Genomic DNA, 22,939 nt, shown 5'->3' with positions numbered 1-22,939 from the left:
ATAATAGTGAAATAACCGTTTTTTCATTCATTCAAAACGGTACGATCATCCAACTTTATTTTTGTGTGCGACAAATTATAAATACACGAGGGTTTCCCGCTGAATCACCTATAACAAACTTTATTGTCTGACATTGAAACTGCATGCATGTAGTGACGTTTTCGCGCATAGCCGAGGGGATGAGGGTTGCGCGCATGCGTAAAAGTAGCGTCACTATTCAGAACTCCGGTCGATATTAGCACCCGAGGAACGCGCATGCACGTTCCTCACTCGAGTGCCAGGTGTTCCGACATGGCTGATAGTGAATTTGAAGAATTTCGCCGTGTTTTCGACAAGTTACCACAACACATAAAAGCACCAACACCGTTTTACTCGTAAGTGAATTGATTAGATAAAAATAAAACATTACTTCACTCTCCAAACGCGTTTAATTAGTCACGTCGAAAAATCGTTAATCTGCCGTCGTAAATAAAGTTAACTTTCATACTTAATTAAAGTTGTATGTATATCTTTTTTGGCTATTCTTGTATTAATACTTTATAGAAAAGTTATTATTTACATCAGAGACTAGTTTTTTGTGAAGTTGTATATAAATATAGAACTAATAACAACTTTACTTAATGTTTTTTTAGTATCGAAACTATTGTTAAACTTTGTTTCCGTCGCGTGTGAGATTAGGTTATAACTCTTACATTGTATTGAAGGTAGTTAGTTATTTCACAAATTTTCTGCCAATTCGCATTGGGCCAGCGTGGTGGACAAACTCTTCTCTCAGAGGAAACTCGTGCTCAGCGCGAGTCGATTATGAGTTGTTAATGATGATGACAATGATTTTCAAAATAGGTTAGTGCCAAATGTTGGTCTGGAGGACGATTCTCCGTCATCGAAGAGCGATGGCACTCCAGATGAAGAGGCTGGGGAAGTGGAACCGGCGGTTGCAGCGCTTCCTGAAGTATCTCCAGGGCCAACGGATAATCCGGAGACAAATGCTTTTGATGAAATTCAAGTCCACCAAACGTTCGGGACTGGGGAAAGACGGCGCAGGAAACTCCCGGAAATCCCGAAAACTAGGAAATGTGAGTGTATTTAATTGAATACATTAATTAAGGCATTACTGATAGATAGATCCAACACGCTAGGTTATAAACTAAATTTTAAAAGTCTTGCTTCGTATTGTATACACTCTCGTTTGTATTACGAGTTTATACACTAGTTATTGTATACATTTTACAGCGAATGTAAAAACCCTATATATGTGTGAAAACACAAGATTTCCTTTTATATAAAGTTCAGTAGAGATCTAAAAATACGTTAACCTTTGCGAGACATGTTTATTTTAAGGAACGCAATTGCGCCATGCGACTTTGTCACATCTCTATCGAAATGCTTTTGCGAGTTCAAGGAAATAAATGAATGGAACGTAACCAATGATATTAATAACATTTTTATAGTAATCTAATGATTATATTTAGTGCACTTAATATTTTTTAATAACCAATGATTGAAATTTCAAACTTTTAACAGTTTTGCTTTGTTCAAGTTAATTAATGAATTTCACTTCCATTAACAATTCAGGGCGTTTAGCCATGTGACACGTCGATTTTCTTTCTACAATCGCAAATGCTTTGAAAATCAAAAAGGGTATGGGAATGACATTCATGATCGAAAGGTCATCTGATTATGTTATCGATCGGATATATCATTCCCATATACATTTTGTTAGTTTTCGAAGCGCTAGCGTTTGTAGAAAGAAAATCGACGTGCTTAATCGGTCTAGATGCCCTGTAAAACTTGGTCTGATTTAGTTGCTTCTACATTATGAAAGCCACGAACTTTGATCTTTGAAGAACTTTTAATATCATATAAGAGTTCTTCAAAGGTAAGCTATGATTTTATATTTGTATCGCACTGAACTGCAATGTAAACTTTGTAATGTCACACGAGCTTGGTTGACTTTAGCTTCCGAAATAAACCATGTAGCTACCGTGGCTGGAGTTAAAGTCAAGAGTCAATTGTCTAGTCATGCAGCAACTTTCAAGATTTTTATTTATAAAAAACTGTTTTATTATCATTTTGATTCTTTCATTTGTGTTCATGTAATAAAATCACAAACATTTCGTGCTCTTAATTTACAGGCACTAATCCAAATTGCTCATCGATTTTTTGAGATTGACACATGAATTATCAAAAGTTGTATATTAGCTTGCATGTACTTTTTTTCGGATTCTTATAATTTAATTAAATGTTTTTTTTTTATTTCCAACTTAAGTTGCACAATTTTACATTTGGCTAATTTCATCATAATAAAAAATTTATTACTTTCAATGATTATGGATTTTTTAAATATTAACATTATAATATAATCGTACTAACGGACGGGACTTCGTGTGCGCGAATTCTTTTTTTAACAAATCCCGCAAAATCCATGTAATTTTCCGACAGACCCTTCATTTTTATCTATATCTATTGTAATTGATGATTAAATATCTATTTAATGTTGGATATACTATAAACGTATTGAGACAGTCAGAATACCGTTTTGGCGTTACATGACGGCTTACTAATGCCAAGAAAGACAGAATCGTTGCCCCAGTTCATGGTTCTAAATACTTAAAAACAGGGTTCAATAACTTGGAGTTCTGTACTATATAATATCACAATACTACCTCAATATGTCAGATAGTCCGGGATCCGTAAAAAAAATTTTACAACTGATTACTCTCAAGTTAATTTTTCGTGAGTAGCTTCATCTCGTTAAGACAATCGACTTTTATATTTACGAAAATTTTTGATTCTGGTAGCTAACTGAGTTAACGGAAATGAAAATTTCTGAGCGTCGCCAAGATAATGTACCACGTAATTTGTAGGACATTGTGGCTGTAAGTTGTATAACTATTAAATAAGCAACAGTAAAAAAACAGCTAGTTAATAACAACTTTTAACCTCGTTATTGATACAAGTTGAGAGAAGGGTAGTTTATTAAAAGTTGTTAAAATCAGATTTTTTTTACTATTGATTAATTAATAGTAATACAATTAACTATGAACTTGATAGTAGTCAGTTGTGAAAAATGTTCTACGGATCCCTGACTAAGAGATTCCAGTCTCTAATTTGTTTTGATGTACACGTCTAGACATCGTATCATTTGAGTCTTCTTGACTATTTTAGGGGCTTCACAAGCGTTAGGTCTCCGTGAACACACTTATATTGTCAATTTATTGCCAATAAAATATGCTAAGGTTTCTTAATTTGTACCCGGTGAGGAAATGAAGATGTAACTAGTGGACGCCCGCGACATCGTCCGCGTGGAATTTACTTTTTCTTAAATCCCTCGGGATCCATAGAATTTTTTGGGATAAAAAGTAGCCTATGTATTCATCCAGACTATAATCTATCTCTACTTCAAATTTCAGGCGATTCGGTCCAGTAGCCGAGGCGTTAAAAAGTAACAAACACTCATACCATCAAAATCATAAGGTTTTCATAAATCTCGTGAATTTAAAATTTTTTTCGGGATAAAAATAAAATTTCATTCTAAATTTCAGCCAACTAACTCGCTTCAGTAGTTGCGGCGTTAAAGAGTAACAAACATCCAAAAATTTGCATTTATAATATTAGTAGGATAAGCTAACATTTCAAAATCTATGGGTACGAATTGTGCTGTGATACTATTTTCGACAAAATTAACCAACTTTTTTCACAATAATACCTATATTGACAAGTTTCGATCTTCTAATATGAAATGTCTAATAAACAGTGGGTCCTTTAATTTAATTTATTATATTTATTTGTCACTTTATCTTCGTTTAATTCTGTGATTAGTAATATATACCTTTTTAAGATCACGTCACGTCGTCACTTGGTCCGCGTGGAAATCAATGTAAAATTTCAACCCCTATTTCATATAACCGAATTTTAAATTCTTGAATCACGTTATATTTCGTATCTTTTTATGATTTGTGAACAAATTTTTAATACTGTAACACTAAAAATGTTGGAATTTTCATACACAATTTAACCCATATGTCACAACCTTCTATTTTTTTTTTTAGAGTCTAAATGTTTTGCTTCAAGGTCTCATTTAACATTATCCTAAACATCCTCTTGATTGGTTCTGCTGTTTAGTCGTGAAAAGGTAACAGACAGACAGACCTACTTTCGCATTTTTATTATTAGTATAAATCTTAAACGGCCTTATCTATAAAATTGGATTTAAACCTAAAATTGTAAAATTCCTAGTTTTAGGAAAGTCTTAATGCATGTTTATGAATATGGGAGTAACCACATCATCGGTAGGGGGGTAACACGTTGGTGCAGTAGTCAAAGAGCTAATGCTTGAAACACACAATTTTACAATGAGTGAAACATTGTTTTAACTTTTCCAGCGACAATAATAACAGCCGGTCAACCTGCATCGTTGGCAGACGAGTTAGGAGCACTAACAGGTGTTATCGTAAGACCTGGATGTCAGGGACGCCCTCTGCTGGTGCTGAAGTGTGGATATCTTCTGGACGAAGACTCGAGTCCTGATTCGGAGAGGTTACAGAGCCTCGGAGATGTGGACAGCGGACATAGTACGGCACACTCTCCTATCGACACTGGGCCTAAGAGCTTATCGCCGACACCACTACAGCAAAATGGTATGTAATTTATCTTGACTATGGACAATAAGAATGTGAACAAAGTCGTTAAATAAAATCTGCAAAAATATTTTTTAGGGTACCTCCCCTCCATAATATAAAGAAATCATTTATTTTGTTTATTTATTTACACTTTATTGCACAAAACAAAAACAACAAAAAACATAGAAAACAAGTATGTGCAAAGGCGGTCTCTTTGCTTATAGCAATATCTGCCAGACAACCTTTAGATAAACGAATTAATGTATAAATGTATAATAAAAATAATAAATTTATATGTTTTCATGTATAATAAAATAAATAAATACATATAAAATAAACATAAATATATCTGAGTAATAATTATATAGCAACTATAAATTACAACTAAATCATGTAATGTGGGAATGATTTTTTTAACTCCTTTATTTCATAGTGTGGGGTATCGTTGATACGTCTGAAAGATTTGGGGATTATTTTACTAATATTTCTCAATTTAGTGATCCGTTTATAAAATATTAAGTTTCAGAAGCTTTTAATTTATGTTAGAATCCCGTGTCCCCACCCACTACCGGCTAAACGTAGTAAAATTCACAAGAGTAACATATGTGTTATAATGAAATTACAAGGAAAACTTTATCAGCTAAGTATTAATTGCTATTTAAAGTAAGATACTCAAAATCTGTTAACCATAGAGTGGTCGCGTGAAATACATATATAGTGCACCCATACAAAATGGAAAATATCTGAAAAACAGGCCTTAACTAATTGCACTTCAAAGTACTTTCAAATGAATGTTTGAGAGACCCGTTCATAGTCGCACAAGCACCACTCACCAATAATTATGTCACAGGAGCTCCGCAAACTGTGTTGAAATACATATGTTTTCGTAGTCCACTTAAGTGGTCCATGTTAGTATTTTTAACAATTTTTTTTTTATTTGAATTATTTTTCTTAATCTAAAAATAATAATAATTTAAACTATTGTTATTTGTAGCAAGCTGTTTGTAACGATTTTAAACTTGAATATTTCAAAATTAAAGTAGATAGTAGATAACTTGCACAGTTTGCGATGTCAGTCAGAGTCAGTTAAGCGATGAGGATATTAATGTTTTTTGAGCTAAATCATAATTCTGAATGATAAATACGGTCAAGTCAAGTCTGAATGATAAATAACGGTAAAAGCAAGATAAATACTAGGTCTCAGACAAAATTGTTAAAAATGATGTACCGACTCAAGCGATCAGACAAAATCCTTAAAAATCGTCACAAAAGATCAGACAAAATTGTTAAAAATTATGTACCGACTCAGCGGATTCTACGCAACAACACTCAACTGATACGAAGAAACTGACTGACTTACACCGCAGACGATACTATGGACAAAATCGTTTGTCGAATTTCAACAAGTCCATTAAAATCTTCATTCCGTGGACTTTTTTTATCTTTAAGTTTAAAAAATATATATTTGCGTTAATTGATTATGTATGTATTCCTGCATAAAATCTAGCAGATTACTTAACGAGATATATAATTACGAATTTTATAAAGTAAAGGAATTTATATTCATTATATTATAATTACAGAGTATAAAAATATTATGCTTAAATATTTTTTATTTCTAATTTTCAAATATCTAAATAGATAGTTATGCTGTAGTATTTTTCTTTAAAATGTTCGTTTAGATTCGCTAGAAGAACTAAAACCGATCTGCGATACATAGGTCTCGTCAGAGTATTCTAACTAATTTGTCCCCAAAAATCAAAATAAGCCACAATTTCGGTTTTATTATGTCATGACGTTGACAAAACATATTTTTAACACGTAATCTGTGCCCTTTATAAAATAGTAAAGAACACCTATTACTCGAAGAATATGAAAACTACTAGAAATTACGCTTAAAATCTATTTGTCCGTTCCTACCCCTGAAAATCCCTGAAGTAAAGGTCACTTTTATAAGTTTTTGACTTTAATTATCACCATTATCTAATATCTATACCCGAAGATTCAAAAGTGCTTGTAAACTAAGCGTAATTTAAATGAACGAACTTTGACACATTCCAGTATCACCATCATCAAGTTGCAGTATCAGTGGCATCAACTTCGCTGGCAATATGACGACAGTGCCTCACAGCCAATTGGAGATGCTAGAAGCTACACACAGAGGCTTACACAAGTTCAACCCGAGGCATCACGATGAAATAGAAGTAGAAATCGGTGACCCTATTTACGTGCAAAAAGAAGCTGATGATTTATGGTGTGAAGGTGAGAATTTGTACCTCTGTATGTCTGTAGTAGGTCTTATAATATTACTGTAAGTGTGTAAATACCATTTTTCATTATAAACCCATGTACTACAGCTCACTGCAGAGCTCGAATCTCCTCTAAGTATGAGAGGGATTAGGCCAATAGTCCACCACGCTGGCCCAATGCGGATTGGCAGACTTCTTCATACACGCAGAGAATTAAGAAAATAAATCTCTGGTATGGTTGGTTTTATGGTTATTTCCTTCACCGTTTGAGACACGTGATATTTATTTTCTTAAAATGCACACTACTAAAAATTTGGAGGTGCATCCCGGACCGGATTTGACCCCACAACCTCCGAGATCATATCCACTGACTGACACAATTACCAAGTATCAATTTAACGTTTAAGTAATTTTTCAGCACATGGTAGAACTTACTAACTAACTAACTGCACTGAAGGTACGGATTATGCGTTATGTACAAAAATCAATATAACTTGAAAACCGTAAAATTTCGGCTAACACTCTATTTTGCATTATTTTAGTAGAGTTTGATGTTAGCTATCACTTATGCCGTATTATTTACGGGACATCCTGTATATTATATGATAGATGATTATGTTTTTCTTACAGGTGTAAACTTACGGACAGGTCAACAAGGCATATTTCCATCGGCCTATGCTGTTGATATGGACTATAATGATTTCGATCCCGCAAATGCCAAAGTGAAAAGAGAACGATACTTATTAGGGTAAGTCACTAAAATTTTCGTCTATTTTCTGACCATTTTGTCTTTGAGCTGAAATTTTTCACGTACGTAAGTTGCGTCGGAATATTATATTGTGATGACATGGAGCTGAGCCGATAATTAAGCATGAAGGTGGCAATAAGAATCCCTTTATACAATGTCTTAATTCCATTGAGTTTGACCTCGTATGATTTTTCTTGATAAATATTTTGTTTCTTGACGGTATCTAGAAACTGATAATGAATTTGAATGAAGTAGAAATCTTATAAAAAATCAAGACAGTACCACCTACTTTAGACTTGTTTATCCAGGGTATGATGATGGAGCTAAAAAAGGGCAAATAAGAACTGTGTTCAAAAACGAAAACGAATGTTTCGTCTTTCATAGTTTTTCAAAAATCAATAACTTTCTTTTACAGGTATATGGGCTCAGTTGAAACCCTAGCACATAAAGGTACAGGAGTAGTTTGTCAAGCAGTAAAGAAAATTGTTGGAGAGTGTAGCGGAGAACCTGGGACTCAACCCTGTATTTTAGAAGTATCAGATCAGGGTCTTCGCATGGTTGATCGATCTAAACCAAACGTAAGTTGTTTTACAAGCTAATTTCATCTGTTTGTTGTTTGTGTATATTCTTGCAATTTTTGACACAATTCCCGGAGTATGAGATCGTTATATTCGTCTAGATGAGAACGTTGTTCTGTATGGAATCCAGGGTCAGCTGATATATGTGGTACTTACCAGCTACATCAGCAGACCCTGGATAACATCTGGAGACATAATAATCGTCAAGACACATCAAACAAGCCCAACATTGTTTTAGTTGTGTGTGTTAAACAAGCCTAAAATTAATGGAATTGTGTCATTTTATACTGGTCTTCCAGTACATTCCAACTGCATAAGCGGTCCCTCAATGACATTTTAAGACACATTTTTTGCCAAGATTAATCAAAAAAGCCTAAAATGTGTGCAATTGTGTTGATTTATAATTACCTTCTTATGGTTACGTGTCACTGTATCAGCAGAATTTCTCAGGGATTTGGTAGTACACCATAGTTCCGAGATAGCTTTTTGTTTTTTAGAGAGTTTTGTTTGCCATTAATTAATGTCATTGTTATGTTTTATTGTATTGTTAATAATTTGCTGGGGAGAATAAACATCTAAAATGAGGCCAGCGTTGCCTTCTTCACAAAATTTGATGAGGTTCACGACCTGTTGCGGTGGTATTTGTTCTTCAATTGGTAAGGATAGCGATGCCAGGACTAGCGGCTGACGCCTGCGATGAATGAGGCGTTCCATTTTGTATTCTTACTGTTGTTAGGTCTCAGTAACAGTATTGGGTTAATAGTGTCGCTGCGATGCAGCGTGGCATATAAATACGAGTACATGTTCTAGGCGGTTCGTTAATGCTATTATGGAATTGCGGAGCCACTACTCTTGGAACAGGGCTATGGTGTCAGTGTGGACCTCCAGCTGTCGCCGTAAAGCCGCTACAGCCAGTTGTTTGTGCTGGAGGTTGGCCTGCAGCACTTGTATAATACTGAAAGCTAAAATTCAGTTTAGGTGGGCCCCAGCGGCCTATTCTTGTATGAGGAAGTTGAGATGGTCAATAGAACCATCTGTATCGTCAGAGTTCACTTCCTACGACTCTCGGCATCCTTCCCATGTTGTCCCATCCGAGGAGGATGGTGCACTTGGTCCAGGCGCCGGAGGCACTTGGTCGGGTTCAGTGTTGTCTGAGTCAGCTGAATTTGTTTCTGTGGTTTCGGTCTCCATCTTGGAAGCGGGAAGAGGGACCCATCCTGATGGTATCTCACTCATTTCTTCATTTTTGAAGAACCTGAGATAGATGGAGCCGGTCATGTAGGCAATCTTTCCCTCATGTGAGAGAATTGTCTCGATTTGTTCCTGGGGTATCCCCATGACTAGGAATACTCCAGGAGGTCTAGAGTCGCGTAGCCACTGGAGTGAAGGTTCATCCTTGCGCTACAGTTTTAGGACACCCTCACTTAAGAGGGCTTTTCCCGTGAAAACTGGGGCATGGGTGAGAGACAGACTCGGTAGAGAATCTTGTAGTGGTTCCTTTCGAGATCTGGCTTTGGATGCCCGCCGCCTCCAGGTTTGTAAGATCGGTATTTGGTTCTGGTCGATCGCTACGCTGAGATGTGGTTGTGGTACACTCGCGTACGTCACCCTAGCCCTTGTGCGTATTTTCCGTCTTTTGACGTTTACGTAGTTGCCGTGGCGAGATCGTGTCGTCAAGCCTATCCCGCATTTAGCCGGGATTTTGACTCGTCGACGACGAGGGTTCCTGCCCTTGCCGTCAGCCTAACCGCCACTCCGCCCACTTGATTTGCAGGCGACGGGATGTGTCCGACGTTGGGCACATTTGGGTTGGATTGGCTTTAAATTGGTACTGAACATGCCTTTGGCCGGTCTAGATTGGAACATACCTGTGGTATTGTTGGTCCCCGGACGTAGAGCGAAATTCTTCGCGGGTGGGCAGCCGCGGAATGTCAGCTGCCGCCCAATCCCACTTTTACCATCTGAGCCCCCCTGTGGCGTCGAGCACGAGTGAATTAGGTTCCTGGAATAACTCTTCAGTCACTGACACTCTTCGTGACTGCAGGTGTAACCTGACTTATTCACAATGATGACATGATGTCACAAAGAAGGACAGTTACCCACTACCGCGAATCGATGACACATTGGATACTTTCAGTGGCATGGAATGGTTCTCGACTCTATACCTAAAATCTGGTTATTGACATCCATCCAAAGAATAAAGAGAAGACAGCGTTTTCAACTGGAAAAGGATTATGGCAGTTCAACTTTATGCCTTTTGGTTATGTAATACACTTGCCACCTTCGAACGTCTAATGGAGTGTGTACTAGCAGGGTTAGTAGGAGATGCCTGCTTGGTATATATGGATGACGTCGTCGTCGTGGGCCGTGACTTTGAGGACCATTTGCAAAACTTGGAGAGGGTCTTTGCCAAATTAAATGGCGCAAAGTTAAAATTAAACCCGAAAAAGTGTCATCTATTCAGAAAGGAAGTTAATCAACTCGGACACATTATTACCTGTGAATGCATCCAGAATGATCCGGAGAACGTGGAAGCAGTTCAAAAGAGGCCTGTATCAAAGGAAAAGACAGAGGTACGAGCATTTTTGGGCTTCTGTTTATACACGGGCGCTTTGTTAAGGGATTCTCTGAGATCACCAAGCCGTTACATGGACTGACGGAAGATAAAAGAGATTCTCTTGGTATCCCAAGAGAATCTCTTTTATCTTCCGTCAGCTTGCTAAAAGCTTGCTAAAAATCATTCCAGAAACTGAAAAGAAATCTATGTGAAACTTCAATTCTGGAATACCCAGAACCGGAGAGACAGTTTGTCGTCGACACGGGGGAGTGTTATCTCAAAAACAGAGTTACAGTGAAGTTGTTATAAGGTACTTCAGCAAGTTATTATGAAAGCCTGAAAGGAACTACTGCGTAACAAGGAGAGAACTCTTGGCTGTATTAAAAACGCTACAACACTTATCGGTCCAAGGTTTTTACTACGCACTGATCACGCAACATTGAAGTGGCTGCTACAATTCAAAAACCTTGAAGGTCAATTGCTCAATGGAACTTCAGGAATGTGAGTTTGACACTCAGCACCGTAGTCGGAAGGCCAACGAAAACGCAGATGCCCTGTTACGGAGACCATGCCCAGAAGACTGTAAGCATTGCTTTAAACAGGAGTCGGCGGAGGTGACACTAAAACTCACTAAGACGTATCCTTTAGGGCCCTGGGAGAATGATGCTAAACCAACATGGAGTGAAGTCGCTTCTAAAAGCGTTGTAACTAAGGCATATTGGGCACGATGGGACAGCCTTATTTTGCAAAACGGAATACTCTACCGGAAGTGGGAGAAGACTAACGGCAGAGAGTTCCATTTTCAAATAATCGTTCCAAGGGCTAAAGTGCCAGATGTCCTCAAGGAAGTACATGATGGTGTATCAGGTGGCCACGTCAAGAGGACACTAACTAAAGTACGAGAGAGGTTCTTTCGGTTTTATAATATTGGTGCTGGGAACGTATTGCTGTGGACGTGGCTGGACCATTTCCGGTAACCAAATCGGGAAACAAGTACTTCATGGTTGTTATGGAATACTTCACCAAATGGCCAGAAGTATTCGCCATCCCAAACCAGGAGGCTACAACCGTCGCTATTAAAATAGTTGAGGAGGTCATATGTCGTTTCGGCGTGCCATTGGAAATCCATTTTGACCAAGGAAGGAACTTCGAGTCGCAGGTGTTCCGTGAGGTAAGCAGGATTTTGGGGCTGCTTAAAACTTGAACTACTGCGTACCACCCGCAATCAGATGGAACGGTTGAGAGATTCAATCAGACCCTAGAAAGGCATTTGGTGAAATTGGTGGATACCCACCAGAGAGACTGAGACAAGTACATACCACTATTCGTCCTCGCTTATAGATCAGCAGAGCATGAAGCCACAAAGGCGACTCCGGCGTACGTCAATTACCGAAAGGAACTACGTCTGCCAGCAGACTTTTTGACTGGAGGGTCACCAGACGAACCCCATACCGTGCTAGCTAATCTACGAGAGAAAATGCGCGAGATACATGCTCTAGTCCAGGAAAATGGGTTGCAGTCAAGCGAAAACATGAAGACCAGATACGACCGAAAATCGAATACGAGTAGGTAGGAAGGTCACTGTCACTTTTTTTGAAGACCAGAACCACCACGCTCCTGTGCCATGCCTTAGCTGTTGTGCCCCCGTGTATGACGGAATTGAACAATTGCTGAGGGAGTTCGGCAGTGATTCCGTCATCACCTGGTGCTTTGTTGTTCTTGAGTTGTTTGAGAACCATACTCTCGTATATCGAATCTCGTATCAGCTGACGTCCGGGATATCTTTGGTAAAGTGTCGAGTTTATTTGGCTCTAGGATCTAAGGCCAAATTGTCAACAGGCTTTTGGGTAGAGGTGTATTACTTTCCGTAGAACTCCTCGATCTCACTCAAGATTTTGGGCTTGATATTGCTCTGATCGATTTTCAAACGCGTCATTTGTCTTTGTCCAACAGACAGATCTCTCGCGAACACTTTTGAGCCTCGATTATTTTCGATTGTATCCTTGATACGCTCGGTATTGAAGAGTCGCAAGTCGCACGTCTGCAATTTAGGGATCTGCCTATTAATCCGATGGTATTTTGACGCGTCTGTTGAAGATTGCAATCTCATTTCATAACTCTCCTGCATGAGCTTGAGTGTATGGTCTGAGAACTTGTTGGTTCTTTTTATCTAATCTATCTCGTTTTTCGTGGAACCGTCAGGGCTCATCTAAGTCCATTTCCTTTGTGGTGGCTTCTTGAAGAAGGAGCTCATCATAAAGAGACCTTCCTTCTCCATGAAGTCAACCAACATTTGCCCCCTCCGTTTCCGTTGCCCATAAACAGATTGCCCCATTCTCAACTCTGAATTGCTCCTCACACCCAGCTTTGCATTGAAATCCCCCATCACAATATTGTAGTAGGAGTGCGAGGCATGTATGGCTTTTGATATATCCTCATATAATAATACCTCTACCTCCTCATGGGCTTGTGTCGATGTCGGCTCATAAACCTGTATAATCTTCAACGAATACCGTTTGGTAATTCGGAGAATGAGGTACGCTACCCTACTCGACACACTCTCGACTTGAACAACATTGTTAACGAGGGACTTGCGGACGATAAACCCAACACCACCCTGGGACAGTTGGTCGCCTTCCCGGTAGTAGAACAAGTTGCCGCAATCCAAGGTTATCGAGTCCTCCCCCTTTCTTCAGACTAACCTATTACATCCCAGCGCAACTTGCTCACTACTTCTTCCTGCTCGATCATCTTTTCGTCGGTCCTTAAGGTGCGTGCGTTAAATATTGCGAGGACCAGTCGTCGGGGTTGGCAGCGGAATCTTCCCCGGAGATTCTTGACACCCCTTGCCAAGCCGTTACCACAACCGCTGCCGTAGCCGGGAATAGCGGGGCCACCGGGGACTAGGGGCTGTTTGTTTTTGGCTGTATCCATAAAAGGTTGATGTCCAAAGAATGACCATACTGGGCATACGGGTTGGTCATTCGCAGTCCTAGACTTCAACGAATACCGTTTGGCAATTCGGAGGACTAGGAACGCTACCCTGCCATTATCGTAACCGCTGCCAGAGGCTGAAATAGCGGGGCTGCCGGGGACTAGGGGCTGTGTTATGTTTTTTTTGTCCATACAAAATTTTGCCCAGTACTGACCACGCATGGCATGCGGGTTGGTCAGCGCAGAGCTAGATTACTCGCACTGGTGTCGCTGCTGCCCGACACCGACCTGAGGCATTTATTAATCTAGCCTGTGGGAAGGGCAGTATAAAACTATACGATTCCATAATTTTTGAGCTTGTTTGTTTTTTTCGACGAGAAATATGTCTCCAGGTGTTATCGAGGGTATGCTGATGCAGTTGAGAGGTAGTCAAAGGCCATTTTATAACGATACAATCCCATCGATTTTGGGTTTGTTTGATTTGTCTTGACGTGTTCTTTATCTCTAGATGTTAAACAGGTTCTGATGATGTAGTTGGAAAGTGCCATAGCAAGGTCGTTATAAAATGACACAATGCTTTTGATTTTATACTTGTTTGATTCGTTTTGACGAGTATTTTGTATTTGGATGTTATCCAGGGTCTGACGCTGAGAGATGGTCATAGAAAGCCCAGTAACACTTTTAGTCTAGTGGTAATAACATTTGCAAAAACAATTCTTAATAATAAAAAAAGAAAAGTATAAAAGAAATTTTCATGGTGTTGGATGAAATTTTCCCATAAAACTGAAACGACTACCCGATGGATAACTGTTAAATAAATAAACATTTTACATAATATCGCTTCAGTAAGCACGGTCTTTTATATATTTATTTTTTCTTGATTGATTGATCGTCTTGCCTTGACTATATAAGGGACATTGACTAAAATTTAGTGATAAAATTGATTGTAGAGCTACGTATTTGTATTTACGATTTTATACCATATTTAAAAGAAATGCTCATTTTAAATCAGTATCGATCACTAATTACCCCCTGATAGTTATTTTGGGAAATATCTCTCTACAGATTAATTATATTAGATAACAAGAGATACTTGTTTATAAGGGTATGCTCAAGATAAGTTTATCCAATTAATATACTATAATTGCATATGAGTTTTAATTGGTCAAACCCAAATTGAATTTAGTACATATTTTAAAGATACACATTTTTCTTTTACAGAGAACTCGTAGCAGCCCTTGCATTGATTACTTTTATTCATTGAAGAACGTGTCATTTTGTGCGTTTCACCCACGCGATCACCGATATTTGGGATTCATCACCAAACATCCAACTCTACAGAGATTTGCTTGTCATGTATTCAGAGGTCAAGAGTCTACTAGGCCAGTGGCCGAAGCTGTTGGGTAAGAACTAACCTTTCATAATAATTATAATCGGCCTATTTTATCAGTCCACTAAAACGCTTGACCTCCTTTCTACAAGAACCGCCGTCGGAATGAATACGCTCCAAGTATCTTTGCGTGTTCGAATCTGAAATGAGGTGATCCGCAGAGCCAAAGTTCCGACATGGGCTCAATGAGTAGCGAAGCTCAATTAGGTGGAGCTCATAATTCGAAGAGCCGATGGACCTTGGGGGACTAAAAAGCTCAGTATTGGTCGCCCCTCACCAGGTGGACTGACGACATCAAGTGAGTCGCAGGGATTCGCTGAATGCAGGTGACTTAGGATCGAGATGTTTCGATAATATTCTTACAGGCTTCTGTCCTGCAGTGGATCTCCATCGCCTGATAGATGTCGATGATGATGATTATAATGATGATGAAGATTTGTATTTCTATGTTGACCATGATAAGTGAGCCTGCAATAATATTTTCAATATCGCTCAGCATGATCTTTATTTAAAAGGGTTTGATCTAGACTCGTTCACCTTGATCTTCCCCTTCGAATATTTCCATTCACTCTAGCCTTATAAATCCCTTTTCTTTCAAATAAAAGCTTTAAACAAGCACAACTACTTGTGTTGAAGTGTTACTTTGAACTAATCGACGAACTCTCTGGCATAATTTAGACGCTCCCTCTTTGGTGCAGTTGGTAGTATAAAAAACGTATTTGTAGGTACTTGCATGCTAATCATATTTGATAACTAGCGGTTGCAGTTAGTAGTGCTGTGCTCTCAACAGAGTTCCTGGGTCTGATCCCCAACTCGGGTCAGTTTAGGATTTTATAATTGGCTCAGCTCTGATCTGATGGTGCCCAAGGGCACCACCGCTAACAGAAACTCTCCAGCCCCAGCAGCTGGAATTAGAAGTGGACACCCTATTTCTTAATAGGGGTGAAGTAGAACCGCCTCGCTTGGCATCCTATACCAGTGAAGGAGGAACATCCTTCTTGGAAGTGTCTGAGTTAGAGTTTCAGCTAGCGATAAAAAGGTTTCGATGAAAAAACATTGCCCTGTGTCCCGATAGCGTTTCTGGCAAGGCGTGGGTATTGCCTCTGGGTCCTCTGAAACCTAGAGCTCTCTTTAAGGAGTCTGGAGCAAGGCCAGTATTCACGTACTTGGAAGAAAAGAAAACTAGTTTTGCTCTGAAAGGAAGGTCGTCCTGCTAATTCAACATCAGCGTATAGGCCGATAGTCTTGCTGAATGAGATCGATAAACTCTTTGAGCGAATAATATCAGCTCGGCTTGTTAAGCACTTAGAGGAGGTGGGGCCTGACCTCAGCGAGCACCAGTTTGGATTTCGTCGAGGTAGAGCCACTGTCGATGCTATTGCTCGGGTGAGGGTTTTGACAGAAGACGCACTTTCCCATGGTCGTTTTGGCTGTATGTCTTGATATAGCTAATGCTTTTAATAGCCTCCCATGGAGTTGCATAAGGAAGGCTTTATGATACCACGCGATACTGAGGTATCTACAGCGAATAGTTGAGGATTACCTCTCTGAAAGAGCAGTGGTCTACCCAGTTGACGGTGGATGGATGCGAAGAGAAAAGTCATGCGGTGTTCCACAGGCTTCGGTCCTTGGTCCACTTCTGTGGAATATCGGTATAAGTGGGTGCTGCGGGATATCAACATGCAAGTTACGTGTTATGCAGATGACACGTTAGTAACTGCCCGGGGCAGTACCTTTAGACAAGCACGCATACTGGCGACGGCTGGTGTGGCCCTGATAGTCGCCAAGATCAGACGATTGGGGTTGGAGGTAGCCCTTAACCAATCTGTGGCCCAATGTTTTCACGGGCCAAGGACGGCACCTCCAGTGGAGTTTGACCTCGTCGTTGGAGGTCTATCAATCGCAATTGAGTCGACGATGAAGTATCTTGGACTCTTCCTCGATATTCGATGGAAATTTGTGGAACACTTCCGACGCCTGGTTCCAAAGTTAATTGATGCCATCGGGGCTCTAAGTCGGCTTCTCCCAAATGTGGGTGAACCTAACTTTACCTGCCGTCGCCTTTACACTGGAGTAGTGCAATTGATGGCAATGTATGGGTCGCCAATATGGGTATACTCTCTGGCCGCTCAAACCCGAGTACTGTTGCAGAGGCCACAGTGGGTCATGGCGGCATTGTCAATCAGGGCGTATCGCACCATCTCTTACGAGGCTGCCTGCGCTTTGGCTGGGACTCCTCCGTGGAATCTGGATGCAGAGGTGTTGGCGTCGATACACCTGTTCAGAGTGGATGCCCGATCACGTTTCCTCGCAAACAGTTACCAATTGGCGGCGCACAGCGCACGCCGAAATAATTCGGCAATGGCAAGAAAGGCTAATGTCACCAAGTGCAGGTCAATGGACTGTTGAGGCGACTCGACCTGTACTCCAACAGTGGGTACAAAGGAGGCACGGAATAGTCACTTTGCACCTTACACAGGTTCTTTCGGGGCACAGCTGCTTCGGTAGATACCTGTGGAGGGTGGCCGGTAGGGAGCCTACCGAGAATTGTCATGAGTGTGGCTGTGCCTCTGATACCGCACAGCATACTCTGGCTGAATGTCCCAGCTGGGGAGAGCCACGCGAGGCAATCGTAGCTGCAATCGGTCAAGATCTATTGCTGTCAAGCGTCATAAAAGCCATGACGAATAACGAAAAATCCTGGGAAGCTGTAGCCTCCTTCTGTGAGACTGTAATGTCACAGAAGGAGGCGGCGGAAAGGTTAAGTGAGATTGACTTGGAGTGTCATCCTATCCACCGTAGGACGAAAGACGAAGTCGGCTCTCTCGCGACCGCCATTTGCCTCCTTGACGAGGACCGGTGGACGGAAGACCGGACGAGGAGGAGGTGATAGATACGGGCAATCTATCCCACCTGACATAAATCCTCAAGTTGTTGACGTATTTAATGTTCCCGAAATAATCTCACAACAGAAGAGCTCGATTACGAGAGCCGCTGGCTGAGTTTCGGTAGTGTATAAAATGTTTTCGGTGCTCAGTCATCAGGCAACGAGTCTGAACACCGTGGGGTTTTAGTAGTTTGAAGTCCGACATAACCTTCTTGCCTCCCCGTGGCGAGACCACCACCGCCACCACCCTACCGACAAAGATTTACCGCCAAGTACTTTAGCGTTTCGGTACGATTCCGCATAGAAACCGTCAGAGGTACGGGTATAATAAACTTGAACCTCTTCCAAGTGAACCCATCCATTTTAGACTGCATCATCATTTGTGAGATAGAATAGCCATCAAGGGCTATCATCATCATCATATCAGCCGATAACGTCCACTGCAAGACATAGGCCTTTTGTAGAGACTTCCAAACATCCCGATACTGAGCCACCTGCATCCAGCGAATCCCTGCGACTCGCTTGATTTCGTCAGTCCACCTGGGGTCGACCAACACTGCGCTTTCTATAGCGGGTCACCATTCCAGCACTTTGGGACCCCAACTTCCAACGGGTCTTCGAACTATGTGCCCCGCCCATTGCTTGCACTTTAGCTTCGCAACTCGTTGAGCTATGTCGGTGACTTTATTCGGTCATTTAGAGATACTCCTAATATAGCTCGTTCCGTCGCCCGCTGTGTGACTCTGAGCCTTTTTATGAGGCCCGTAGTTAGCGACCAAGTCTCGGAACCATAGGTTATCACTGGCAAGAAGACTTTTGTCTTCTGGCACTGAGGAATTTTGAATGAAAAGATGTCGTGAAGCCCAGCCCAGTTGAATTCGGCGGTTCACCTCTTTCTTGAAATTGGACCTACTCGTACATACCTGGATCTTAATATGTCCTAGGTATATATATGTACTAGCGGTAACCTAGTGTAGGGGTAGGGTACGGTAAGTTAGGGGTAGGGAAGAAATGCACATAAGTAAAAGAGAAGCTTGACCGGGTCCGCTATTAAATATTATAATATTTTGAAAAATTTTGTTGGAGGGCATCGATCGATACTGAAGCCTAAAATACTTTTTTGTTATTTTTTGTCTGCCTTTTTTTGACTGGGCATCACGCTCAAACTACTAAATGAATTCAAATAAAACTGTGGCAAGTTTTTTTTGAGACCATAATACGAAGAATAATACGAAAATAAAATCAGAAACGGATGAAGTAGGGGTAGAAAGTCCTTCATTTTTCTAAGTACATTTGTAAATGTGAAATGATTAGTAGACTTTTTATTAGGTATATGTTATAAAGCTTGCAAAACGTTAAATAGGAGTTGAAAGTTGACATCGATTTTTACGCGGAGGAAGTCGGGGGCGTCCGCTATTATTAGTATAGATCGTCTACAAATTTCGAGTGCAGCGTTCTCAACTTTAACTGGGGGGAGCGATATATGAGCATCAAGGTCTTACATGTTATTAAATAAAAAAAAAACAAAGTTGTGTATTTAAAAGTATTAGTATTAAACAAATGTTAATAATTGTTTTTTTTTCTTTCAGGAGAGCATTCCAGAGGTTCTATCAGAAATTTATTGAAACTGCATACCCCATCGAGGACATCTATATAGAGTAAAGTTTATCTTAAAATACTTATATCAATGGACGGTGAAAAGACAACCAACCAAGCGATACAGCTAACTTCACAGGAAAAAGCATAATTTTTATTTATTAACATAACTATTATGAGTATGTATTGTGGCTCGACTCCAAGATCTATCAGTGAATTGTGACTTATTACATATTTTGGAGACAGATTGACGCGTTTTTCTGATTAAGTATGCTATAAATACACTTTATTGAGCTTGGCTCTAATCATTTCACATGGTTAATTGCCACTTTGCCGTCATAAATAATAATTTTATGCTTTCATATTCTAAAAATTTTCACAGACTCTTAGCGCAAAAAAGTATATTATTATACAGTAAATAATTACAAAAATTCTTGCATATTTTGAAAATAATATGATTGAATTATGTAAAATAATTAACTTTTTCAACTTTGCTTATTTACTATTTCAACTTTGACATGAAAAACATACATTACTTAGATTTTGTATAATATGATATTTTTTGTTCCTTTCAAGGACCTCCATAAAGGATATGACGCTAAGTGGATGTGAAATCATGAATCAAGTTTTGGAAGAGTCCGCAGGAAATTAAATTACAAATATATATAGAACACTCTATTTAGCTGTACTCTTCCTATCACGAAGGTATAATTAATTATGTATATAAATTACTTATATATGGCGCCTCAAAATATTCACACACTGTATTTTGTTCTGTCGTAGACAGATAAGTCATAACATAATCAATAAGTCAAAAGACCGGTATTATATATAATATTGGCGTGCCGTTATAATTCAAATTCCGTTAACTTTCAAGGGATCTGACACATCCTATTTTCACATCACACAATAAACTTGCATGTACGAATAGGTTACGCGACTATTCGAAGATTCCTGAACTGATTTCGATAATTCTGTTTTTGTTTTATAAGATATACTCCTCATAATATGGTCATTGACATAATGTCATTATTAGATAATAATAGAATCCTGAAAAATTCGAGGGGATCTTTCAAAAATAGTAGAGACGACTAGTGCGTTTGTTAATTATTTCATTTCTGAAGTTAGAACAGAAACACAGATGAGGGAATTCTTCGATGGTTCATACATGCAATTTTCTTTTACTTACCTTATAGTAGTAGGAGTACCTGGTATCGCTTTCATCTGTGAGAAAATAAGATATGTCAGATCGCTCTGAGATGCTGGTCTATTGTTGCTTTGAAGTTTAAAGTCATCACATACTAGAGCATTGTGTAAATGTGTTGAGATGCCAGCTTCAAATAATATGTTATACCAGACGCCCGCGAATATGGTCGCAAATAATTATTTTATTCCAGCCCATGTAAATGGCACGTCAATTCTCCTTCTACGATCGCAAACGCTCCGAAAACTAGAATGTATGTATGTATGTATATATGACAAATCTTGATCATGTAACCTTTCGATAGCAAATGTCATTCACATACATTTTTCTAGTGTTTCAAGCGTTTGCGATCGTAGAAAGATAATCGACGAGCCACTTGGCTACAGGGGCAGTAGTTTTACTAGATGTACTAGATACATACTTACCTGCTAAAAATGATAAGTATATTTTGGATTTTCTCAAAAAAATATCTCATATTCAATTCAGCTTTGAATGTAATTTTATGGAAATAATACACAAATCTTTACTAATATTATAAATGAAAACATGCCTACATGTTTGTTTGTAACTTTTCCACGCCTTGACTAACAGAACAATAAGCAAACTTCATTGTTCTGTGCCTTAACAAACCTAACAATCACTAATAAATGTTGTATAAACGTTGTCAAAGATGTAGACAAGTCATCTGTGACTTATAGATATTATCTTATATCCAAAAAAAAAATCTGTTCCGGAATCTTGAAAAAATAACTTTTAGACATAGTCATCGGCTGTATAATAGGGTAGTTGACTCATATTAAATTGAATATGAACAATATTAATTTCATATAGTACATGGCATGTAAATGTGGTCCTAAATATATCGATATTAATCAATATAAATTGAGGATTTTTTATTAAACTTAACTTGAAAATCATCTATTTAAAAAAATCCAAACGTCAAATACGCTGTCGTCCATTTTGTGACGTCACGATGTTACTAGATATCACTAGAGGAATAAACGTCAAACTAAGGCATGACCACTTTTTTGCTTTTTCCAGTCTTGTTATTACACGGTTTAGTGTTTACGTGACGTCATGACACAGACAAAATGTAGACCATAAAGGCTGATAACGTTTTAGCTGGTATTTTTTTTTTGTATTCATGTCTTTAAAAATGTGATTTTTTTTTCAATTTATGAACATTTAAAGACCAATTTTTAAAAAATGTCAACTAGCCTATTGATACATAAATCACTGACACGATTGAACCCGTGTGCAAAATCTTAGCTATTACAGCAATGTGAATTTGTGTACAATTTTAGTTAATTCACACACAATTATCCGCCCACTTTAATATGACGCGAGTATATCAAAATGGGCGAATAATTGTGCCTCTGAGTATATTATATCTGAATTATTTTTACCTGGCATGTCAACACACATACAAACGTGTCATATTCGGTCACTTTTTATAATGATCGTAGATACTATATCATTGATCTGTCGTCTCCCATCTGCCTACTGAATAAATGATCAAACGAACGAAGGGAGTTTTTATTTATACCGTTTCTAGAGTATGAAATGGTATAAATAAAAACTCCCTTCGTTCGTTTCTATAACTATAATAAATAAAAAAATAAATACATTTAATTAAAAAGACTTAAATGTAATTCAGCTCAGTGGATATGACCTCTGCCTCCGATTCCGGAGGGTGTGGGTACGAATCCGGTCCGGGGCATGCACCACCAGCTTTTCAGTTGTGTGCATTTTAAGAAATTAAATATCACGTGTCTCAAACGGTGAAGGAAAACATCGTGAGGAAACCTGCATACCAGAGAATTTCTTAATTCTCTGCGTGTGTGAAGTCTGCCAATCCGCATTGGGCAGCGTGGTGGACTATTGGCCTAACCCCTCTCATTCTGAGAGGAGACTCGAGCTCAGCAGTGAGCCGTATATGGGTTGATATCGTCGTTATCGTAAATGTAATTCACACTTAATTCTGGCGTGACTGGTATAACTGTATCTATATAAAGTTATACCAGTCACGCCAGAATTCTAAATTCAAAAATTGTTAAAACGCGATTTTGTGTAGATTGGATTGGATTGCATTATAAAATTTAAACAGACTATTTTTTTTAATGGACGCGTTTGCTAGATTACAATCATGCCTAGTTTATTAAACCAAACTATAC

General features: G+C 39.0%; 1 protein-coding gene across 1 annotated transcript; it reads left to right on the top strand.

The window, feature by feature from the left end:
* Positions 1-276: 276 nt before the first annotated feature.
* Positions 277-22,292, top strand: LOC112048658 (JNK-interacting protein 1). Its single transcript, XM_024086293.2, has 8 exons — positions 277-374; positions 844-1,076; positions 4,386-4,640; positions 6,684-6,884; positions 7,502-7,619; positions 8,035-8,197; positions 14,910-15,091; positions 19,555-22,292. The coding sequence occupies exons 1-8, from the start codon at positions 292-294 to the stop codon at positions 19,625-19,627; spliced, it is 1,308 nt and encodes a 435-aa protein (XP_023942061.2). The 5' UTR covers positions 277-291; the 3' UTR covers positions 19,628-22,292.
* Positions 22,293-22,939: the final 647 nt, after the last annotated feature.

The sequence above is a fragment of the Bicyclus anynana genome, chromosome Z (assembly GCF_947172395.1).
Source record: "Bicyclus anynana chromosome Z, ilBicAnyn1.1, whole genome shotgun sequence".
Taxonomy (NCBI): domain Eukaryota; kingdom Metazoa; phylum Arthropoda; class Insecta; order Lepidoptera; family Nymphalidae; genus Bicyclus; species Bicyclus anynana.
Note: the sequence above shows the minus strand (reverse complement) of the source record. Positions and strands in the feature narration are given on the sequence as shown.

What these genes read in the sequence shown, in the direction of transcription:
- LOC112048658 (XM_024086293.2), top strand. Translation starts at nt 292, where the DNA reads ATGGCTGATAGTGAATTTGAAGAATTTCGCCGTGTTTTCGACAAGTTA. An exon ending in GACACCACTACAGCAAAATG is followed by an intron (nt 4,641 to 6,683) that starts GTATGTAATTTA and finishes GACACATTCCAG; the next exon opens with TATCACCATCATCAAGTTGC. An exon ending in CCAGTGGCCGAAGCTGTTGG is followed by an intron (nt 15,092 to 19,554) that starts GTAAGAACTAAC and finishes TTTTTCTTTCAG; the next exon opens with GAGAGCATTCCAGAGGTTCT.